The sequence below is a fragment of the Leptonychotes weddellii genome, chromosome 5 (assembly GCF_054177405.1).
Source record: "Leptonychotes weddellii isolate Sample4059 chromosome 5, ASM5417740v2, whole genome shotgun sequence".
Taxonomy (NCBI): domain Eukaryota; kingdom Metazoa; phylum Chordata; class Mammalia; order Carnivora; family Phocidae; genus Leptonychotes; species Leptonychotes weddellii.
The window spans coordinates 106982861-107001620 of record NC_138373.1 but is presented as its reverse complement, the minus strand read 5'-3'; the positions used below and the strand labels follow the sequence as shown (position 1 = coordinate 107001620).

Sequence of the window (18760 nt, the reverse complement as noted above, 5' to 3'; positions counted from 1 at the left end):
AGGTTACTGTTTTATAATGTCCCATAGGATATGAACCAGTTTTGTTTATAACCTAGCAATCTTATTCCAACACTCTTTCTTCAGTACCTACACTCAGTCCCTCAAACGCTCTTTGAACCCATTTAGCATCCTGTTGGTTCCCTTATTCATGAATGAAATAAACCTTGAGTATGTGTTTACCTATCTTTGTAGGAGTCATGTTTTTCAACTTTTTGAAAATTATACTTTGGCAGCAGAGGCATGTGGAGTTCCCCGAACTTGAGCAGTGCAGTACCACAGGGCAGGACTATACTAGAAGTGTTCCACCAGAAAGAAGTCTCTACATTCCACTCTAGGAAGGTGAAAATATTAAAGATACAGGAGGACAGAAATCACTAACAGAATCAGAAGTACAGGATTTAACTGAAAACAGTTGGCAGGGACTGAATACGAGGCCAATACCCCAAACAAGTATTGTGGGGGTTCCCCCCATCCCTAAAGAACATTATGATGATTGATATATTTGTTTTGCTCCTTGGCAGCCTCTGACTTTTTTGGTGGGGCTTCTGTCACCCAATGGATTAGACAGAATAAGCCAAGCAGTGGTCTGGAGGTTGGGAAAAGAACACATTAAAATGGCGGTGGGGATGAATGTGGTGCTCCTAGCCCTTCAGGGCCACCTATTTGGATTCTTTCCCAGGTGTAGGCAAGGGAAGGGATGCATGAGACCGGTGGGAGGACAAATATGCTGCCATCTTTAGCAAGGCCCCAGGGTCTGAGTGGGCTGAGACTTAGAGCCCAGAGCTTCCACTGCAGCTGGCAACAGCTGGCTGCTGCTGCTTCCTCCTAGAGGAAGAAGCCCCTCCAGACAGTCAGGGGTTCCAGTCTCAGACTCCAGGCCTCTACTGCCTGCCCAGCAGGGGTTAGCATCCAGCAACATTCACGTCCCCTACAACCAGAGCCACAACTGGGACAAAAACAGGAAGTCCCTCTAGGCATGGTAAACACCCTTCCTAGAAAGTTAACTCCCAGCTCACAGCATCCATAAGGGTTCCAGCCATCTGCTCTTCTCAGCCTCCTTTTTTGTCATAATTCATCTAGCACCTAGTCTTTCCCTGCCTCATTTCTACTCCTCCATAGTCCCCTATCGGGCTCCTTGGTTCTAGCCCATATCATGACCCTGAGTACTCTCATCCCTTCAGACACTAAGGTAAGGCAACTGTTGGGAAGAGCAAAATGAAAGTCTAAAAGTATAGTGAAGTTGGGGCGCCTGGGTGGCTCAGTCGTTAAGCGTCTGCCTTCGGCTCAGGTCATGATCCCGGGGTCCTGGGATCGAGTCCCACATCGGGCTCCCTGCTCGGCGGGAAGCCTGCTTCTCCCTCTCCCACTCCCCCTGCTTGTGTTCCTTCTCTCGCTGTGTCTCTCTCTGTCAAATAAATAAATAAAATCTTAAAAAATAAATAAATAAAAGTATAGTGAAGTAGAACTGAGTTTTTGTCTGTCTTGTGGAGTGAGAGGATTTTTGTAGCACATTATATTTAGGACAAGAAACACAGGGTACAGAAATCAAAGAACTAGCCTGATATGATAGTCTTTTCCCTCATAAATCAACATTTCTGCCAATTCCCATTCCCCTCAAAAATTACTAGTCCTAGACCAAGTCCCCTCACTTCCATTTAAATACTTTTCTAGCAAGGTGAGTTTTACACGTATGCCTAGCCTTTAGAAACTGAGTTTACGCAGCCCAGTGCTAGCAAAAATGTACCAAACCTCAGAAGAATAAGGGACTTACAAAATATCTCTGATGACTTCTACAACTACATTTTGGGGGCAGAATGTTCTGCCTTTCCAGGATTTGGGACAGCTGGAATTTACATATACTGTTGTGGGAGTCTGGATTAGTTTAACCACTTCAGAAAATCACTTAGTAGTATCTACAAAAGCTGAACATATGTACATCCCGTGACTCCGCAATTTTACTCCTAGGTATATACCCAACATAAATGTGTACACATATGCACCAGAAGCCATGAACAAGTTCATGGCAGCACTATTCATATTCATAATAGTCACAAACTGGAAACAATTCAAATGTCCAGCAACAGTAGAATGGGTAAATAAACTATGGTATATTCCTATGAAGGAATTCTATAAAGCAGTAAGAATAAACAAAGTTTTGCTACACGCAACAATATAGAGGAATCTTACAAATAACAAACAAAGAAACAAAAAGAGCAAAAGAAGCCAGACACAGAAGGGCATGTATGCTCTAGCATTGTCTTTACACGAAGTTCAAACAAACCACACCAACCATTTAGAATCCAAACGGTAGACTGGTTGGGGGCAGGAGGGATAGAAATAGAGAGGTGGGCTTCAGAAGAGCTGGTAATGTTCTATTTCTTGACCTGGTCACATGGGACTGTTACGCGGCTATGTTCACTTTGTGAAGTCACTGCTGTGTATATATTTACGATTTGTGCGCTTTTCTATATGTTTGTTATATATCAATAAAAAGTTTTAAAAGATGGTAATTACACAGTCTAGGTTCCTATTTCTATTTCTTTCTACCATTCACTTACCCAAACAATTTTCCCCCTCCCCACCCCCAGACTTCTTCCTCTAACCATTCCCCCAAATATATCATTTGAAGCCCATATTTTTCTGCCAAACAGAACTGAGCTGGCATCTTTGGACTCTTGCAATTTTTCCAGCATTCCCAAAGGGGCTAATTCCGTGGTAGTTATGTCAACCTCATGACTCAAATCTACTGTGAAGAACCCCGAAAGGTCTGTAGGGGGTAGATGCAGAGTGACAGCCTCTTTCTCCACCTTCGCCTTCATCCACTAATTTGAGAGCTCCTCCGGGTCACTGGGATTATCTGTATCAGCAAAAACTCTCCTCAGTGTACAATTCGATTAGCTAGTTCCACTTTCTTCTATCCCTACTGCCGGCTCTCACTGCCTTCTAATCAGTATCCTTAGGGACATTGAGCATTTCTTTCTTTTTTTTTAGATTTTATTTATTTATTTGTCAGAGAGAGAGAGAGAGCACAAGCAAGGGGAACGGCAGGCAGAGGGAGGAGCAGGCTCCCCACTGAGCAGGGAGCCCGATGCAGGGCTCGATCCCAGGACCCTGGGGTCATGACCTGAGCTGAAGGCAGACGCTCAAGTGACTAAGCCACTCAAGCGTCCCAGGGCATTGAGCACTGCTGTTTGAGGTGTAAGGACAGGAGTCTTTCCACAAAGACCATAAGTTCTGGGAGCACACTGGAAACAGTCACATATTAGGCTTCAAAGGCCAGCCCCATCCTGACTTTCCTCAGAGAAACATATAAAGGTTTTATATATTAGTAGCAGGTAGAATTTCTTTAAGAGGGGTTGCTAAGAAATCTTGTGACAAACAGGACTGCATTTCAGGACACAAGTATCTGGCAAGAAGCCAGTATCACCAAATCCGTACTGGCCCTCAAAGCCTACCCACATGTTCCCCAACTTACGACTGGCACAATTTGACAAGGTCCTGGTCAGTAGTGCCTGGTTGCAATCCCCGGATATAGAGGTTGGTTTTGCTCAACTGGTCATTTCCATTGCTCCCACTGCTGCTGTTCGGGGTACTGTTGCTTGGACTAGGTGGTGCCATCTGCTGAGACAATGACACATAGGGCTGCAGAGAGACAGGAAGAATAGAAGGTCAGAAGATTATACATTTAGATACTGGAAAGTGAGGAAGATTCTAGCTCCTTGGGAAGAATGAGTCCAAACTTTAACAGCAATTAACTCAATAGAGAGTAAAAACAAAACTAACTAAAGGAATTCCTCTCTGCCATAGAATAAGAACATATACAACTGTTTTTACCTATCTTTCATGAATAATGAGAGGCCAAAATAAGCTTGTTAAAGGTTTTAAAAAAAGGTACTTTGTATAGTAGAATGTTTTTATCATACTGCTACTGGAGAACAGAGTGTATGCCTCTTAAATAACCTATGTAATGAGACAGGGCTAATAAAATCTAAGTTCTATTTAAAAATGATGAAGCCAAAATAATAAAACTTTATCAAATCATGAAAGTATAAATAAGTTTAACGTAGATGATTCAAAACACTGTAGAATATGAGAACTGCATAATCCCTGTAGGAGCTTGAACATTACTGTAAACGTAGACAAATAAAATGAAATACTAATGACCATGTAAAAATACTAATTACCAGTAAAAACTGAAATTTGTTACCATACTAATAGGGATTTAGTCCTAAGTTGCTTACAAATTTTTAAAAAGTTTAAGTGAATGAACAATAGATACATTATGGTCAAGGAAACCCAAGATTTGGAACAAGTATCCCTTATCTTTTACTACTGCTAGCAGGACAGGCAAGCAGACTCTGCTACATTTTTAAGGTACTTCTGTTAGAGGCAAATACCAAGTTGGCTGGAACATGGATCCATTCCTCATGGATATTTTAAATCCTTATGTTCTTTTTTTTTTTTTTAAGATTTTACCTATTTATTTGACAGCGAGAGAGGGAACACAAGCAGGCGGAGTGGGAGAGGGAGAAGCAGGCTTCCACTGAGCAGGGAGCCTGATGTGGGGCTCGATCCCAGGACCCTGAGATCATGACCTGAGCCAAAGGCAGACGTTTAACCGACTGAGCCACCCAGGGCCCCTAAATCCTTATGTTCTAATCAGGCTTTTAGTGTTTACGTTTATATCGGGTTCATAATACCCTAAATTTGCATAGTTACCTATAATATACCATACTCATATTCCAGTTCTCCCTAGGCTCAAAGCACTTTATAATATTAATCTATTTGGAATTGCTTCCCTCTCAAATGCTTTTTGGTGGTGGTGTGGAGGGCAAGCAGTACTAACAGAAGAAAAAGAGAAACATGAATATCAAAGAGAGGAAATCTTCCCCCCCCCAAAGAATCTTAATTAATGTGAAATGTGCTTCTTCTATTTTAAGGCCCTGACCTTGAGCAAACTTTAAAATAAAATCTTTGCTTGGGCTAAAATATGTTGAAGCAGGAATTTTCCTAACTTTATCACTACACACAATAAAAATGTGCACCCACATGCACAAACACAGTTTATCCCTTGGCTCTATACTGCAGCAAAGAAGAGACCCAAGATCACATTCTGAGAGGGCCCAAAGACTCATGACCTACTACAGCTCTCACACACCCGTTATAGTTCCCAACCCTGTCCCCATTCTCTTTGCCAGCACTTATACTAGGATTTCCCATATAGAACAATCCATGTGATGGTAGTGATAACAATCAGCCATGTGATGATGGTGACAGTCACGTGATATAGTCAATAAGGGCAGGATGGTGCAGGGGGCATGTGTGTATTTTTAAGCAACTTTCAGACAAGACAAAAATAAGGCAAATAAGCCAAAAAGTCATACATTCAGCTCTAGAAATGGCAGTACTCATTTTTTTTTTTTTTTTTTTTGGCAGTACTCATTTTAAGAATGACATTGAAGGGGCGCCTGGGTGGCTCAGTCTGTTAAGTGTCTGCCTTTGGCTTGGGTCATGATCTCAGGGTCCTAGGATGGAGCAACCCCCCACCCACCCCAGGCTCAGCGGGAGTCTGCTTCTCCCTCAGCCTCTGCTCCCCCCCACCACTCATGCTCGCTCTCTTTCTTTCTCTGTCTGTCTCAAATAATCTTTCTTTTCTTTTTTTTAAGATTTTACTTATTTTTTTGACAGAGAGACATAGCCAGAGAGGGAACACAAGCAGGGGGAGTGGGAGAGGGAGAAGCAGGCTTCCCATGGAGCAGGGAGTCCAATGCGGGGCTCGATCCCAGGACCCTGGGAACATGACCCCAGCCGAAGGCAGACGCTTAACGACTGAGCCACCCAGGCGCCCCTATAAATAAATAAATAATCTTAAAAAAAAAATGACATTGAAATCTCCATTGGATTACTAGATTTGCAATAATAATCAAATACTGGGGCACCTGGGTGGCTTAGTCGTTAAGTGTCTGCCTTCGGCTCAGGTCATGATCCCAAAGTCCTGGGATCGAGCCCCGCATCGGGCTCCCTGCTCAGCGGGAAGCCTGCTTCTCCCTCTCCTTCTACTGCTCCCCCTGCTTGTGCTCTCTCGCTCTGCCAAATAAATAAATAAAATCTTTAATAATAATAATAGTAATAATCTAGTATAATAATCAAATACTAGTGGGTCAAATACTACCCCCTCATTATCATTACTATCATAATTGCACCACCTGATTTAAAGTACATTCAAGACTGTGACCTATATTCTAATCATGATTGCTCCCAAGGTCAGAATAAGATTACTGCTAAAGATCATTCGGTAATATGTGTCTTTCCTTGTCTCCAAGGAATTACTACTATTTACCCTCTGGCTGAGAAAGCCAAACTTTTTCTCCTTAGTAGGAGATTCTAGGCCTGGGGTGATGATGATGATAATGACGACGTCAACAACAAGGACAGAAAAAGCATCTCCAGTAGCATGAGACCATTTGCCAGAGTTTATCTATCCCCTTTCCCAACGTGAGAGAACATCTCTAAGAGAAAGTATCAAAGATGCCAGGACTGTCCAAACAAGAACACAAGGGTTATTACTGAAGAAACAGATAAACTGAAAAGACGTTACTGGTTTGCTACATAGCTATAACCTTGGTTTTAATACTGAGGTCTTAGCTCTTAACTTAAAAATATGACTTAGTTGATAATAAACTGGTTGCAAGGCCAGAAAAATTCCTAGGAAAAAAAAAGATATGGTTGAAAAAAACCCCACAAACTTTTATCTCTTGATATTCCTACGCAGCTTCTGAAATTGCCACATAGGTTTGCCTCCAAAGAGAAATGGTAAAAATGAATGAATGAATGAATGAATGAATAAATAAATAAATAAATAAAACTTGAGAAAGCCCCTAAGTAAAGCCTATCTGGCTTCACAAAAGAAACTATTTGGACAGACACAATAACTAATATAAACTAAGAATCTATGTTTAGGGGCCCCTGGGTGGCTCAGTCGTTAAGCGTCTGCCTTTGGCTCAGGTCATGATCCCGGGGTCCTGGGATCGAGCCCCGCATCTGGCTCCCTGCTCAGCGGGGAGCCTGCTTCTCCCTCTCCCACTCCCCCTGCTTGTGTTCCCTCTCTCACTGTGTCTCTGTCAATAAATAAATAAATAGTCTTTAAAAAGAATTTATGTTTACCTATTATATAAGAGAGAAAAGGAGAATATGTACAACGGTACAGAGAACTGAGATATTCTTATGGGGGGAGAGAAGGATATGGCAGGATTGTCTCTCTTGACTCCTACTGAAATGGTTCTCTGGAGGTCACTGGTCCTCTGTCAGGGCCTAGGCTAGAAACTGAAAAGCAAGATATTTCCTTAATCCTCCTGTACTATGGTAGATTTCATAAACCAAAGCAGACTCTAAATCTTAAAGCTAATTTGCTTTTTATCACTTTGTCCTAAAAAATGTCATTTTCGTGTGAGCATCAAATCCAGGGTTATTAGAAGTTGAAATACGAGGTTCTATTACAGCAGAACGCCTGGGTGGCTCTGTCGGTTAAGCCTCTGCCTTCAGCTCAGGTCAAGATCTCAGGGTCCTGGGATCGAGTCCCACATCGGGCTCCCTGCTCAGCGGGGAGGCTGCTTCTCCCTCTGCCTGCCACTCCTCCTGCTTGTGCTCTCTCTCGACAAACAAATAAATAAAATCTTTTGGGCGCCTGGGTGGCTCAGTTGGTTAAGCGACTGCCTTCAGCTCAGGTCATGATCCTGGAGTCCCAGGATCGAGTCCCACATCGGGCTCCCTGCTCAGCAAGGGGTCTGCTTCTCCCTCTGACCCTCTTCCCTCTCTTGCTATCTGTCTCTCATTCTCTCTCTCTCAAATAAATAAAATCTTAAAAAATAATAAATAAATAAATAAAATCTTTAAAAAAACCAAAAAATCGGTTTAAAAGAAAAAAGAAATCTATTATAGCATCTATCAGCTAACTACATCCCTTTGAATGACATGTAGTTTTGTTTTGCTCCTAGAAGAAAAAGAAAAACTGGCAGGTTTTTACTTATAACCTTGGTTCATATTCATGTAGGTAGAACTCCTCAAGTCAGCTGGATCAGTGGCCATTGAGAACAGGACTTGGAGGGGCACCTGGGTGGCTCAGTCAGTTAAGCATCTGCCTTCAGCTCGGGTCATGATCTCTGGGTCCTGGGATCTAGGCCCGTGTTGGGCCCCCTGCTCAGTGTGGAGTCGTCTTCTCCCTCTCTCTTTGCCCCTTCCCTTGCTCATGTGCGCACACATGCGCTCTCTCTCCTTCTCAAATAAATAAAATCTTAAAAAAAAAAAAAAAAAGAACAGGACTTGGAACTGTACTATGCCCTATAATTCCAAGATGTGAATTCTTTAAACAAGGGCCCTTACATTCGGCCTAGAATCTTAGATGCCTGAGATTATTAAATTTGCCTTCAGAAATAAAGGATGGTAGTATATTATGTATCAAAGGAATATGTAAAGTTATCCAGTAGAAGAGTACTGGTATCGGTGTTCTTATGAAGGAGATTTAATTCTGGAAGTGAATGGGAAACATTAATGGGTTTATAAACAGAGAAACGATATCACATATCTCAGCCGCATTATCAAAGCTGGTTCAGAGAGGTGGGAGACCAGAGGTGGTGAGACTAGTGAGGAGGTATTAGACATGTAGGGAGGTAAGGAAAAAGCCTAAAGATTGGTGGGGCAGTGTTTAAAGGATGTGCAGAGAATACACTTTGATATATCCTATGAGAATATCTGGGGATAAATACCAGGGGAAGGGCTGGTAGGATAGGGGTACAGAAATGTATAACTCCTTCATCTTCATCCAGAAAAAAAAAATCAAACTCCCTTCTTGCTGTAGCAGGAATTTTATGTTTCCTGTCTTGCTGAGTTATAAGAAACTGGGAGAGACGACAGCGTTCTTCCTTTTGTTCTCTTTCAAGAGATCATAATGGTAGAGATGATATAATGCCGACTTTCCAATCACTAAGTTTTCATCAGATCTTTAAAAGAATGATCCAGTCAGATAAGCTATTTGTTAATCAAACTATAATGTAATAAAACATTGTCTTTATTCTGAAAATTAGGTTCTGATCAAGTGTTCATTTTGCATGGTTTAATAAAATTCAAAAATCCTGTATCCATTCATTTGCCATCAAAGTCATCCCCATCCTGGGCCCTTAACTTTATTACCATCAGAGCAGGAGAAAACCCCATCCCATGTCTAGTGCCGAGCTAGCTAAGTTCCTGGCACATAGTATGCAGGAATGGATATTTGCTAAAAGGAGTAAAACAAACTCAGGGGATTTGCTATCATGTATCATTTTAATAAACCCCTAAAAAAATCTCACAGATATTCAATCCAGTGGCCTGACATCAAAATTCCTATTGCAACTTGGATATGGATGATCTATAAGACATGTTCCTGGAGCTGGTGGTCTCTAGGACATACAACATACCTGAACTTTAAAAAAAAAAAAAATTCTTTTTTAAGTAAACTCTACTCCACACATGGGGCTCGGACTCATGACTCCAAGATCGAGAGCTCCATGTTCTCCCATGCCCTCCAGACTGAGCCAGCCAGGTGTCCCAATATCTGAACATTTTTGTCTAAAATACATTATTCCCCTGGTTTCATCATAATATCTCTAAGAGAAAGTCCACTTTCCCTGAGAAAGAGACCCTTTGCACTATTTGAGTCATTCAGTAAATATCTGAATACCAACTATGTGCAAGCCTCACAAATGCGTAAGAGTATGAGTGAAATATTTCATAATAAATTTAAACACACCCCCACAAGGAGCCATTAAGGAATTCACAAACCAGAGCTTACAATCTAGATAACTAGCAGAATGAAATATGTGTGCTAATGGGGATCCAAGCAAAGCTGTATGAGTATGAAAGAAAAGACAGTTAATTCCCGAGGGAAAAGTTTCTCAAAAAAGACGGTGGTATCTTGAAGGATGTGTAGGATATTAAACTTTTCATGGGGAGCCATAGGAAATGCAAATCACAGTAATAATGGGATACCACTTCATATCCACTAGAATGGCTATAATAAAAAGATTACGGTTTTAATAAAAAATAACTTTGATGCTATAATCAACAAGTGTTGGTGAGAATATGAAGAATCTGGAACTCTTTTACACTGCTGGTGGGCACGTAAAATGACACAGCTGCTTTGAAAAACAGTTTGACAGTTCCTAAAATGGTTAGACATAGAGTCATCACATGACCCAGCAATTCTACTCCTAAGTATGTACCCAGGAGAACTGAAAACATATGCCCACACAAAACCTGTACACAAATTTCACAGCAGCATTATTTATAATAGCCAAAAGTGGAAACAACACAAATGTCTATCAACTGATGAATGGATAAAGTGTAGTATATCCATACAGGAAACTACTATTCAGCTATAAGAAGGAATGAAATACAGATACATGCTATAACATCAATGAACCTTCAAAACATGCAAAGTGAAAGAAGTCAGCCACACAGGAGCACATATTATACGATTCTATTCACATGAAATATCTAGAACAGGCAAGTCTATAGAGACAGAAATTAGATTAGTGTGGGCACCTGGGTGGCTCAGTTGGTTAAGCATCTGCCTTCAGCTCAGGTCATGATCCCAGGGTCCTGGGATCGAGCCCCGAATTAGGCTCCCTGCTCAGCAGGAGTCTGCTTCTCCCTCTCCCTCTGCCCCTCCCCCCCACTCATGTACTCACTGGCTCTGCTCTCTCTAATAAATAAATAAATAATCTTTTAAAAAAATGTGATGGGGATGGGTGCAGAGAAGAGGGCATTCCAACCACTAAAAACATCTTAAGATACGGGCGCCTGGGTGGCTCAGATGGTTGGGCGTCTGCCTTCGGCTCAGGTCATGATCCCAGGGTCCTGGGATCGAGTCCCACATGGGGCTCCCGGCTCAGCGGGGAGCCTGCTTCTCCCTCTGACCCTCTCCCCTCTCATGCTGTTTCTCTCTCGCTCGCTCTCTAAAAAATAAATAAATAAAATGTTTAAAAAAAAAAAAAACATCTTAAGATACTAGACAGCCACAGGCTAGCATGAACTAGCACAGAATTCAGCTTAGGTTGGCATCAGCCTACTTCATTTCCAGATAGCAAAGTCCTAAGATTAATATATTTTCTTAAAATTCAAGTGGAAATATAGATCAACCATTAAATCATATCAGAGCAAGAAAGGGATATTTCCAGGGCGCCTGGCTGGCTCAGTCAGAAGACCATGTGACTTTTGATTTCAGGGTTGTGAGTTCGAACCCCATGTTGGGTGTAGAGAATACTAAAAAAAAATAAATAAGCTTAAAAAAAAAAGAAATGGATATTTCCTACATTCCTCCTCTCCTTAAAAAAACAAACATTAACAATATTAACAGCAAAACAAAACAAAAAGGCATCTCTGGAAAATGCAGAGCCTGAACCAGAGAACACATACCATGTGTCCACCATACCTGGTTTTAAAAGCTGAGTCAGCACTTTCTACTCTTTCCTTTTAACTCAAGTAAACTTGACATCACCTCCAGCTCATCTCCTCCTCCTCCTCTTTCATGGCTCTTACCACTATAATAACAATCTGTTTCCCGAATCCCTTGACTACCAAGATGATAACAATAAGGTGCACCAACCATACGGCCTCCAGGGAGTTTTTTTTTTTTTTTTAAAGATTTTATTTATTTATTTGACAGAGAGAGAGACAGCGAGAACAGGAACACAAGCAGGGGGAGTGGGAGAGGGAGAAGCAGGCTTCCTGCCGAGCAGGGAGCCCGATGTGGGACTCGATCCCAGGACCCTGGGATCATGACCTGAGCCGAAGGCAGACGCTTAATGACTGAGCCACCCAGGCGCCCTCCAGGGAGTTATTTATGTTTATACCAAGTGGTGTTCAGACTGGGTCTCAAGTACACGACTGATATTTAAAAACCCTCAGCCACAATAACTACAGAATCCTCAGTTAAGCATATAGCCACAGCATACTGCCCCGGAATCCATTTGCCCTTCCAGATCCACTCACCACTCTTGCCCACCTTGCTTTGTGTACCTGGCAGCTGACCATATAGAGTGCATGCGCAGGCTCCCTTGCCCTCTGGCTTCCAGCTGGATTTGCTAACCAGATGTACACCAGTAGGAGATCAAAGGGTAGGAGGAGAATGAGATCAGAGTATTTATTTCCCTAGCTCTTGCCAAAGCACCATGATTTGGCTGCATACTACTGAAGCCCACAGTTCTTTCCATACAGCTACTCTCAGATTCTGAGGTAATCTCTCTCACTACTTTGCTTTATTAGATCTAGAGGTAATGAGGTAATGTAGGCTCTGTAATTGCTGGCCATAGGGTACTCTGCTCTCTTTCACTGATTTTCTTAAACCCCTCTGTAAATAGTCTCTTTATTAAATCTTTCTCAAATTACTCAATTTGGATATGCCATCTGTTTCCTTTTGGGACCCTGAATGATGAACCAACCATTCTACCTTGAAGACTCGGGTGGAAGATTTATGTCAGAAGCTCTTGAGAAACTCTGCTTTCTTCAAAACTGAATAAAAAACCTTCTCACTGTGCAAAAATCCTCAAGGCACAATTTTTTTTTTTAAGATTTTATTTATTTATTTGACAGAGAGAGACACAGCGAGAGAGGGAACACAAGCAGGGGGAGTGGGAGAGGGAGAAGCAGGCTCCCCACAGAGCAGGGAGCCCGATGCAGGACTCGATCCCAGGACCCTGGGATCATGACCTGAGCTGAAGGCAGCCGCTTAACCAACTGAGCCACCCAGGCGCCCAGCTCAAGGCACAATTTAACACAGAATTCTGTTCTCTGTCGATCTGTCTAAACTTTAACAGTGTCTTAAATCCTTTCACATTTATGATTTCACTTGATCTTCCTGACAACTCTGTGAGGTCGGAACAGGGGATATGTTACTCTCTTTTGAAACTTAGAAACTGAGGCCCAGTATTATTTCAGCATTCCCTCTGTTATATCGCTTTGCTTTTTGTGAAGCAGAACCAAGGTACAGAAAACCCAAATACTGAAAGTACCCAAACCAGGGCAAACAGCTGAGTAAACACATAAAGCAGCCTTTTACATGACCCTATATCCTTTGTTTTTCTCCCTTCTGGAAAGAGAAGAGTTCTAAGTTCCCAGGCAACAGGTAATGTCTAGTGAGGGTAGAACATTTAAGGAACACAGGTATTTGAACTTTGACTCAAATACGCTAAAGGAAATCTCTTATATAGACTGGTGCTTACAGAAACCAACTACAGCAAGAGCCCTCCCCTGAAGTATATGGGCAATTCTACGGTGGGCAGAGCCCTTTTGGACATAGTGGTTTTAGGGAGCACAGCCCATGTCTGCAACCCAAGTAATAACCAACCATGTCACCAGTTTGTGGGTACATGTCAGTGTGGTAATACCTCGTATGTACCAGGAAACGTACAGCAGAGTTTAATAACTTCTCAGGACAACAGAAGAATCTCTAAGGGTTAAGCAGCTGAAGTCAGAACGTGACAGCCAACTGCTTGGGAAGAATAGGTGTGGAACACAACTGAGACCCCACTGAGTGTTATTCTGCATTACCAAACGACTCCACTATTCAGCTTGGCTGGTGGATCATCTGTGTCCAGAATATATGGCCTGGGAAGGAACTGTAAAGTGAACAAGAATAAGCAGCATCATTAGAGCTCCATGGCTCAAAAAGAGAAGTGTATCTGCCTCTTCCACCATACAGCTCTTTCAGATAGAGAAAAGACAGGAAAAGAGAACGCCTGCCTATAGTCTGTTTTACCATACCTCATCATTTACCATATTTTCATCATTTGACACAATTTCATTTTAGCCAGAAATAGATCATAAACCCACAGGAAGTTAGGAAACACCAGCACTCCTCTTTTCCACCCTCACACTACCTGTTCAAAGAATACCGAGATTGGCAGATTGGGGATCTGGTCTTATTAAGACTCAAAGTCATGAAAAGATTCTGCTCCTCTGGTCATTATAGAATTTTTTTTTCATTATAGAAATACTTTTGATTCACCAAACAATAAATACTGGCAATACTACACACCTGAAGGAACTGGCCTAACCCAATGATTTGAAAGGTGCATGTGCCTACTCTATTTCCAGATCAAAATAAAATGTATATATGCAACCGGCCAGTAATACATCAGGTGTATCAAGTCCTTATCCTTGTTCTAGCCTGCCTTTTACAAGTCACAAAGACCTCACAAATTCTAATACAATATGCATACAAGTATCTCTAAAAAGATACAAGAGAAACAGCTGATAATTACGGCTACTAGAAAGGAATTAGGTATATGGAGGATGGGGTGAAAACACAGACTTTTTCTATATTTCATTAATACTCATTTGAACCTTTTGGGTTTTGGGGGGTTTTTTTGGTTGTTGTTTTTTGGGGGGGTTCTTTTTTTTAAAGTTAAATTCAATTAATTAACATATAGTGTATTATTAGTTTCAGAGGTAGAGTTCAGTGACTCATCAATCTTATATAATACCCAGTGCTCAGGGGCACCTGGGTGGCTCAGTTGGTTAAACAGCTGCCTTCGGCTCAGGTCATGACCCCAGGGTCCTGAGATCAAGCCTCGCATCGGGCTCCCTGCTCAATGGGGAGCCTGCTTCTCCCTCTCCCTCTGCCTGCCGCTCCCCCATGCTTGTGCTCTCTCTCTCGCTATCTGTCAAGTAAATAAATAAAATCTTAAAAAAAATACCCAGTGCTCATTCTATCCAGTGCCCTCCTTAATGCCCATAACCCAGTTACCCCATCCCCTCACCCCTTCCCGTCCAGCAAACCCTCAGTTTGTTTCCTATGATTAAAGTCTCTTATGGTTTGTCTCCCTCTCTGATTTTGTCTTGTTTTATTTTTCTCAGGTTTGTTTCTTTTACCAGCCAGAATCATGCTGTATGTATTGTTCTTTGATGCGTTTGTTGGAGATGTTCTCAGCCTAGCACACTCCTTTTATCCATTATATATTCCACAAAATTAGTGTCACTATTTGGGTTGCTTCATCCTGTTATAATTATTTTTTTTAAGATTTTATTTATTTATTTGACAGAGAGAGAGACAGCAAGAGAGGGAACACAAGCAGGGCGAGTAGGAGAGGGAGAAGCAGGCAGGCTTCCCACTGAGCAGAGAGCCCAATGTGGGACTCGATCCCAGGACCCTGGGATCATGACCTGAGCCGAAGGCAGACACTTAATGACTGAGCCACCCAGGCGCCCCTGCTATTATAATTATGTCCACTTTTGTGCACAAACATGAGCACAGGGGCTGGAATTTTAAGGAAAGAGTGTCAGTTTGAGTCCTTGTCAATCTGAGGTGAAGGTGTGTTGACTTGGCATTGAGCAGGTGGCAGGCCATGCATACTGACTCGGGCAGGAGGGTGGCTGGACTGTGAATTTGGGACCCACAGGCCAATGACATCATGTGTGATGGGGACGTGGCTGGCTTTGCTCCTGGTCATGAATTCCTTTAACTTTTGTCTGGGAAACTCTATCTTACCTTCTATACTGAATGAAAGCCTTGCTGAATAAAGTATTCTTGGCTGTAGATTTTTTCCTTTTAGCACTTTGAATATATCATGCCACTCCCTTCTGGCCTGAAAAAGTTTCTCCTGAAAAACCCACTGATAGCTTTATGGGGTTTCCCTTGTATGTAACTGCTTTCCTTTCTCTTGCTGCTTTTAAAATCCTCTTTATCACTACTTTTGGCCATCTTATTTACTTTGTGTCTTGTGCAGAACTCTTTGGATTGGCTTTGTTGGGGGCTATCTGTGCCTCCTGGATCTGGATTTCTCTTTCCTTCCCCAGATTCAGGAAGTTTTCAGCTATTATTTCTTCAGATAAATCTGCCCCGTTTTCTCTCTTCTCCTTCTGGGATCCCTATCATGCAACTGTTATGCTTGACAGTGTCGCTGAGTTCCTTGGGCCTATTCTTTTTTTTAAGATTTTATTCACTTATTTGTCAGAGAGAAAGAGACACAGCACAACCAAGGGGAGTGGCAAGCAGAGGGAGAAGCAGGCTCATCACTGAGCCAGGAGCCTAATGCGGTACCCAATCCCAGGACCCTGGGACCATGACCCAAGCCAAAGGCAGACACTCAACCCACTGAGCCATCCAGGCGTCCCCCCAGGCCTATTCTCATTTTGCATATTTTTTCCCCTCTCATCTGCTCAACTTGATTACTTTCCATTACTCTGTCCTCCAGGCTGCTGATTTGTTCTTCTACTTCCTCTTGTTTGCCATTTATTCCAGGTGGTCTATTTTTATTTTCATTTAGTGAGTTTATTATCTCTAATTGGTTCTTTTTTAGGTCTCCTGTCTCTTGGTGGAGGGTCTCGTGGAGGTCCTGCACTCCTTTCTCAATTCTAGAGAGTATCTTTATAAGCATTACTTTAAATTACTTATCTCCATTCTGTTTAACTCTCTTGCTATGATTTTGTTCCACTCTTTCAATTGGGACATATACCTCTGTCTCCTCATTTTGTCTATTGCTGCATCTGTTTCCACATGTTAGGAAAGTCAGCTATGCCTCCCACACTTGAAAGTAGTGGCTTTATGAAGAAGAGGTCTTGGAGTGCCCCGCAGTACAATGTCTCCTTTTCACCAGAAAATAGTGCTTCAGGGTGTCTCCTTGTGTGTTGCGTGCACCCTCCTGTTGTGGCTGGGATGTGTTTGCCTTCAGTCCAGCCTGCAATGGCTCTCTTTGCCCTGTTGCAGGCAGAGTCTGGTGCCTGTGGTGTTAGTGGGCTGGTCTGGGGTCGCCTTGGGCTTGAGTTGAGTCAGACCGGGTGTTTGCCAGAGATGAAGTAGCACCAAACTGCAGGGCATTTTCCCTGTGTTGTTCCCTGAGCAGCTTTTATTGGTGGGGTGTGGGGGGCCTACAGTCAGACCAACTGCCTGCCCCCCAGCCCACTGCTGGGGTCACAGTCAGACTGGTGTGTGGTTATCTTCTCCTTCCCCTGGAGCATGACTCACTTTGGAGTGCTGCTGACCCTTGTCTGGGCTGCTTGCACACTGCCAGGCCTGTGGCACTGCTTTGATGGGATCTTGCCAAGAACGTATCGGAGTAGATGGATCTGCTTTGCTGTGGCCTCTTGTCTGTGCCGGGCTGCAGAGAGTCTGTTCTGCCAGTCTTCGGGTCACTTTCTGAGTTATTTATGCCAATGTGGGTGTTCTCTAGGTTGCCAAGTGGCAAGAGGTGAGCCCAGGGTCCTCCTACTCCGCCATCTTCCCAGCAGCCTCTGCCTGAACCTTTTGTTTTACACCAAGTCCATACATCTATTATCCATTTAAAAACAAATAAAAGTTGGGGCAGCTGACAGAATCAGTCAGTAGAGCATCCAACTCTTTTTCTTTTTTTAAGATTTTATTTATTCATTTGAGAGAGAGAGAGTGAGAGAACAAGCAGAGGGGTAGAGGGAGAGGGAGAAGCAGGCTCCCTGACAAGCAGGGAGCCCGACGCAGGACTCGATCCAGGGACGTGGATTTCATGACCTGAGCCAAAGGCAGACACTCAACTGACTGAGCCACCCAGGTGCCCCAAGCATCCAACTCTTGATCTCAGGTCTTGAGTTTGGGCCCCACATTGTGTGTAGAGATTTTTTCTTAAGTTTATTTTTTTAGTACTCTCTACGCCCAATGTGGGGCTTGAACCCAAGACCTCGAGATCAAGAGTCAGATGCTCTTCTGACTGAGCCAGCCAGGTGCCCCATGATTACTTTAAAATAAATAAATAAAAGTCTCTTAAAATTTTGACCGGAGCGCCTGGGAGGCTCAGTTGGTTGGGTGTCTGCCTTCGGCTCAGGTTATAATCCCAGGGTTCTGGGATCAAGCCTGGTGTCAGGTTCCCTGCTGGGTGGGAAGTCTGCTTCTCCCTCCCCCTCTGCACTCCCCCTGCTTGTCCACGCTCTCTCCCTCCCTCCCTCTCTCTCAAATAAATAAAATCTTAAAAAAAAAAAAAAAACCTGACATACTATTTTTTTTTAAATAGGATAGAATATTGGGGCACCTGGGTAGCTCAGTCGGTTAAGCATCTGCCTTCCACTCAGCTCATGATCCCAGGGTCCTGGGATTCAGCCCCGTGTCAGGCACCTGGCTCAGAGGGGAGTCTGCCCCTCTCCCCAACCCCTGCTTGTGCTCACTCTCTCTCTCTCTCAAGTGAATAAATCTTAAAAAAAAAAGTAGGATAGAACATTAAAACACTTGAGTCTATATAGCCTAAGTCCTGGATCCATGATCTTCTAATTCCTAAAATACCTTAAATCTCAAAAAGACAGTGATCTGAACAAAACTAGTCCTTAGCAAAGTGTTAACCTACTTTATCAAACTCAAGACCTTAAACTACAATTGGAATGGGGCAGAGGTTGGAGGTAAGGTGTGGAGGTGAGGACTTGTTGCTAAACAGCACTGAATGTCAAAAACCAATTACAGTATATCCTTAAACAACACAGGTTTGAACCGTGCAGGTCCACTTATACGGAGATTTTTTTCGATACAGTACAGTACTGTAAATGTCTTTTTTCTTCCTTATGATATTCTTTTTTTTTTTTTTTAAAGATTTTATTTATTTATATGACAGAGAGAGACAGCGAGAACAGGAACACAAGCAGGGGGAGTGGGAGAGGGAGAAGCAGGCTTCCCGCGGAGCAGGGAGCCCGATGTGGGACTCGATCCCAGGACCCTGGGATCATGACCTGAGCTGAAGGCAGACGCTTAACGACTGAGCCACCCAGGCGC

General features: G+C 42.9%; 1 protein-coding gene across 4 annotated transcripts in view; it reads right to left on the bottom strand.

Annotated features, from left to right (window-relative positions):
• The window catches only part of RBMS2 (RNA binding motif single stranded interacting protein 2), a 68867-nt gene that overhangs the window by 20715 nt on the left and 29392 nt on the right, over positions 1 to 18760 (bottom strand). For all 4 annotated transcript variants that reach the window (XM_081821897.1, XM_081821895.1, XM_081821894.1 and 1 more), the window contains one exon: positions 3476 to 3642. In XM_081821897.1, the coding sequence (XP_081678023.1) occupies positions 3476 to 3618 (143 nt within the window). In that variant the 5' untranslated portion in view covers positions 3619 to 3642. The remainder of the gene's footprint in view (positions 1 to 3475; positions 3643 to 18760) is intronic.